The sequence below is a fragment of the Lytechinus variegatus genome, chromosome 16 (genome assembly GCF_018143015.1).
Source record: "Lytechinus variegatus isolate NC3 chromosome 16, Lvar_3.0, whole genome shotgun sequence".
Lineage (NCBI taxonomy): Eukaryota > Metazoa > Echinodermata > Echinoidea > Temnopleuroida > Toxopneustidae > Lytechinus > Lytechinus variegatus.
Genome location: NC_054755.1, coordinates 7826810 through 7832584, shown reverse-complemented (window position 1 = coordinate 7832584; position 5775 = coordinate 7826810). Strand labels below are relative to the sequence as shown.

The window sequence follows — 5775 nt, the reverse complement described above, 5'->3', positions numbered from 1 at the left end:
TCCAGTTAAATGAATATTATACATATACATAATATCAGTTTAACAAAAAATATAGGTGCATATTTTTCCATTCTCTTGTCTATTCCTTCACTAATAGCATTCACAGTAGCGTAAGGAATACATTTATCTATTTCAATCAAAGTTACTTCGACTCGTATATATTCATTCATTTATCTTTTAATCTATTCATTTATTGAATTATTTATATATGTATAGATAAATTATCTACACATACATTCATTTATCTTTTTATTCAGCGATTTATTTATCCCCTATTTTCATTTGTGTATCTGTTTCACTATTTCAATGGGGGGGGGGGGGGGCACGGTTGTTGATCCTCGTCTAAACAACTAGTCAATTGATCATCCCATTCGAAAATTAACATGATTAAATTCATTAGTATTGCATGTCACATTTATCCATTTACGTAAATAAATACAATTACGGGGTGTTTTTATAAACGATCACCTTCATGTAACTTTACCAAAGACTGCATACGAGCAACTTGGATAAGCTCTTTGCATTCCTTCAATTTTCAACATATCATGGACATCTTAGGGTGAAGTACGGGAATGTTGAGTATGAGTCAGTTCAACATCTGCATGGGAAGTGCATTAACAGCTTGTTGACCCCCACCTACCACCTCCCCCCCCCCCCAAAAAAAAAAGTATCATGCTCATGATGCCCTCTTCATCTTAGTCATTCATTGACTGGGGTCATATTTCCATAAGTAACTTAACGAACATATTGCCCCCCCCCCTCCTGAAAGCCCTTTTCCATTCGTAATGTCATTTTTTCCAGTCTTCAGAATGTCTCAATGGAATATTGCGCTTACAATGTTTGCAGGTTTGAATCACAGTTTGGGCAATAATTCGAGTTAATTTGGAAATTCTCTTGTTTTCTTGTTTGAAATGGAGGTGAATTTTTTTTAATAAAATAATTGTCTGTGGGCCGGATTGGAAAAGAGAGACCCGACTCTCACAGGAAAGCATTTCGCCACCTGCATGCGTGTAACCTTATCAATTTTTAAGTAAGTGTTGAAGGCCTTCCATATATAACATCACTCCGTCGCAAAAGTGGTTGACTTTAGATTACTACACGTTCCCATTACAATGTAGAATTAAAATGCAATTTATTTTCTTACCTTCTTTACCTTGCTACCAGCATTTTTATTACATCGACATACATGATTTTAAAACATAAGGGCTCTATTACATAAAACGGTGTACTTTACTAACCTTAAAATCCCATTCAAATAACCTTTTTATGAATTTCTGGTATTGACGATCAATTCACCAATGGCTTATGAATATAATGTCTTTTCTATGAGGATCCTTAAATCGGCAAACATGTTAACAAATGGCTGATTTTGCTTGTATACATTAATGAAGTACAAATTTTCAGATTTCCTCTTTTTGTTATAATAATAATAATAATTATAATATCCTTTTTTTTACATAATATATCTCAGATTATCCTGACCTTCGCATACTTTGTGTCAATTACAGTCCCATTACATAACGAAAAGGAGGCAAGATGCACTTTAAAAAATAATGGGGGCCCCTTTCTATGCCAAATGTGGCTCCTACTCCTCTTGAGTCGGAAAGTTTACGTTAGTATGCTACGTTGATTTTGACAGATTTTGTAGTTTTTACCAAAAACATTTGGTTTTTACCCACCAAAATTTCTTATTATTCATCGCTCATTATGCTACAGATAATAGTAATTTTCTATGTGTATTCTGCCCCCCCCCCAGCAAGAATGAGCAATATATAGAACAGGTACTCACGTACTTAGTCGCAAATCATAGTGGTGCCAGTATGCCAGTAAAATTTCCTTTTTTATTTTTCATAAAACATCAAGAGTGGCATACATCTCAGTCACATTTTGCTCTACGGCGGCCGTACGGCGAGTCGAAGACATCTTAACATTTTTGTACTACATGTAGATACAGTACATAGGGGGTTTCAGTTAACTGGATAAAACGGCTGTTTTTGACTCGCCATGTGGCCGCCGTAGAGCAAATGTGACTGATGTATTGGTATAATTTCAAACCGATGAAACGGCCCCAGATCGAATAAAAATAAGTTATATCCAATGACTCACCATCGGTGGTTTTTTAATCGGATTAGTATTACGTTCACATGGTACATCATCGAGGACGTTTTAGAAAAGTCACGATGACCCAAAATATAATGTGACTTGGTTTTTACCATGGTTTTAAAAAGTGATTTCTTCTGCAGTTGTAAATGACTCCTTGCAACTTTAGCAATGTGACATTAGAACGATGAGGCTGTCATCACATACAGATCACCAATGTGCCGATTTCCAATACATGGGCAAGACCAATATGATTAAAGGCATTTACTAGTGTAGGTCAAACGTATATAGTTTCATGATGGCGTCCCCTCAAGAACTTCAATCCACGACAGGGAAACCTTTAACAAATTCCTTTAGTGTTTCGGGGAAATTGGCCCTGTAGTCGAGAAGCTGCTCGAGACACTGAAAGGGAACGGGATCATACTCATAATGGAACTTATTGGCAAATAAATGGGGTACCTCAGCAAGGTGATACAGATATCCCACTCCGAAAACACACAAAGCCCGCACGTACTTCCCTGCACACGCAGGATGGTCGAAATGATCTCCCCATTTCATCATCTTCACTAATAGTCTGTCTGATGGACCCTTCCCCCACACGGGTGTGGCATTCGGATGTTGGTGCAGTGTGGCCCAGTAGTTTTCGTCCGGACTCCACGTATATTTCATCCATCTGAGGAGGTCCCCGGCCTCTTTGCTGTTGACCACGAAGTCCACGAAAGACCTCACGAACGCACCGTATGCATTTCCGGTGTATATCTGTATCCCGTGCGGCGGCGGTGAGTTCCTGATGCCGGTATTGACCGGCAACTCGTAGCCCGGACGGAACCTGAACTTATACACGGTGCGACCAACCTTACCAGCAGGTGGAACAACTGATTCAATCTCATTCATGCCTTTGAAGGATTTCAACTGCTGAACAATTTCCAGGTTAGTTTTCAGAGGGAACTCCTGGCCGCTGAGATTGATAAGATATTTCCACTGAACCGGAAGTGAGAGTAGGTCTCTCATGCAGTTGATATCCGCAAGAAGTCTGGTAATTCCTCGATACTGCACGCGCTCCACCTTGGACGGTATAAACACATTTGGAAAGCAGTCTGCCAGGCTAACTAATGCGGATTGGAAGTCCTGAGGCGAAGCCGCGTCTGGATGTATGCAATAGAGGTTATGCGGCTGATAAATGGCGCGTAAAAGGCGTTCAACTTGGGCCGCCGATGTGTGGGCCACAATCGTATAAGCAATCGGATATTCACGCTCTTCTTCCGAACGCACATAAGTCGGATAAGATCGTTGTGTTTTAAACCTCTCGCAATTCGAAGTAAAGCCCTCTACTTCCTTGTCCGACGGCACAACTATGCCTCCCTTTTCCCGCAAGTTCTTCAAAATCACTTCCGTGTTGCTGACGGCCAACTTATCCTTATGAATCAATGCTGAACAATTCACGTCGAAATATGGATGAAAAGGTGCAGTTGGACTTTTCCACGACCCATCGAATGGTGTGTATCTTTGGGGACTGTCATCTACAACGATAATCCCTTCCTTATAAAGGCTGGCATTGAAGTCAATATCACGCACATTCGGCCTGAAGTATCTTGAGGTTTGTTTAATCCCTGCGTAAATTGATAGCAAAGCAAAACCAACAGTTATCAATGTTAAAATGGTAAGAATGAATAAAAGCCGCTTCCGTAAAGGCATCTTCCCAAACCAAGAGGTGATTCAACGGAGCACTGGGAAGTACGGAACGTTAGACCATTTTTATACTCTGAAACCGGCATGAGTAGCGACGCCACAGAGATCAAACGAATTTTTCAGTGTATTCGATCTATAGCAACGAGACCCACATCTCTTCCATCTCACACAGAGGCATGCACACGTCGCCCGTTACTGGTAGATATAATAATTATTTAATGGATGGCCGTGAATTCAATTTCATGCACTTGTGACGTTGCATGTCCTTTGATCGGATGGCTTCCAACAATGAAAATATCGTGGCGGGTTTTCACCGTTTTGTATTGTCTCTGCGGTTCACTGCATGTTTCAAGATTCTATACTGGTATACAGAATGCAATCCCATACGCCCCTCGCTTTTCCCATTACATATTTCACTCCCCCTCTCTGTCACTTTTTCCACTCTCGCTCTCTCTCTCTCTCTCTCACTCCCTCCATCTCCCCCCTCTTTACATCTACAGATTGCCAAACCCCTTCTCTATCTCCCCTTTTGGCTTTATCTCTTGTAACCACTGTCTTTCTCCCTCTGCTTATCCCCCATCGCACCTTTCTCTCCCTCTCTCTCTCTCTTATGTGCCTGTGCACATGTGACACATTAGTCATACCAATTTACTCCTACCCACTAAAGTGCGTCCCAGAATAAACGAAACCGAGATTTAGCGACCATTTATCATAACTTAATCATAAATAGAATAGATAAATGACCTACCAATTTAAAGCTTAGAATCTCCTCTTTCATCTGATATTACTTAGCGTATTTCTCATTCACGCATGAGTGAGTAAATACAATTTGAAGAAATGATATAAACAACTCATTTGGTCGGGGGTATCTGGGTTTCAAAAAGAAAACCACAGTTTTGAAAAGTTCAATATCTCTTCTTTAATTTGATACCTAAATTACAGAAAATGGTCAAGAAATAACAAAGTTCTGGTCATTTGAAATAAGGCTTGAATTTCAATAATTTTATAAAATGAAGAGGTTCTCCAGGCTGGCTTTCAAACTCACTCAACACTCCGTTTTGTTGACGATCAGCCATGCATTAGATCTTTTGTTCACCATGTTAAAGCTTCTGTGGGAAACCGATGAAAACACGTTTATCTCATGAAATTATGGAAATACAAGCCTTATTTCAAATGACCAGAATTTTTTTAATTTCTTGACCATTTTCTGTAATTGAGGTACCAAATTAAAGAGCAGATATTAAACTTTTCTGAAATGTGTTTTTCTTTTTGAAACCCAGATACCCCTCGCCAAAAGAGTTTTTGGTATCCTTTCTTCAAATTGTTTTTGCTCACTCATGCGTGAATAAGAAATAAGCTAAGAAATATCAGATGAAAGAGGAGATTCTAAGCTTTAAATTGCTAGGTCATTAATCTATTTTATTTACGATTAAGTTATGATAAATGGTCGCTAAATCTCGGTTTCGTTTATTCTGGGACGCACTGTATAATATGTCAACATAATTGTATATACCCTAGATTAATAACCCGTTTATCAAATTAATTTTTCTTAGAAAAATAGGATAAAGTGTTGTTTTCCAGCTTTCCACAAAGTCCTAAAATATTAAGCACTACAGTTTATGTATTTTTTTCACTTGAAAATCATACATAATAATAAATAATAATCAACATTTATAAAGCGCTTAATACGCGTTGTTTCTAAGCGCTAACCGTATACATAGACAAAAATTACAAGTAACAGAATACAGAATAATATACACTTAAAGACTACAAAAAATTAAGGAAAATGCATGAAAAATACATGGAATAACAAAACAGATTACTGATTAAAAATGTATGTTTTCAACCTAATCTTAAATGTGGAAATTGTTGGAGAGTCACGAACGTAGACCAGGGGGGCGTTTCATGAAAGGACTTGTCGGACGTTTTATCCGACAAGTACCAGTTTATCCGACAGTTACCATAGGAACAGTGCCTCTCAGCCAA

The 5775-nt window shown here is 38.7% G+C and overlaps 1 protein-coding gene across 1 annotated transcript; it reads right to left on the bottom strand.

Moving 5' to 3' along the window:
* Positions 1-2218: 2218 nt before the first annotated feature.
* On the bottom strand, positions 2219-4447 carry LOC121430095 (beta-1,3-galactosyl-O-glycosyl-glycoprotein beta-1,6-N-acetylglucosaminyltransferase 4-like). Its single transcript, XM_041627368.1, has one exon. It carries the CDS (start codon positions 3793-3795, stop codon positions 2419-2421), a length of 1377 nt encoding a protein of 458 aa, XP_041483302.1. The 5' UTR covers positions 3796-4447; the 3' UTR covers positions 2219-2418.
* Between the last annotated feature and the right edge of the window lie 1328 nt (positions 4448-5775).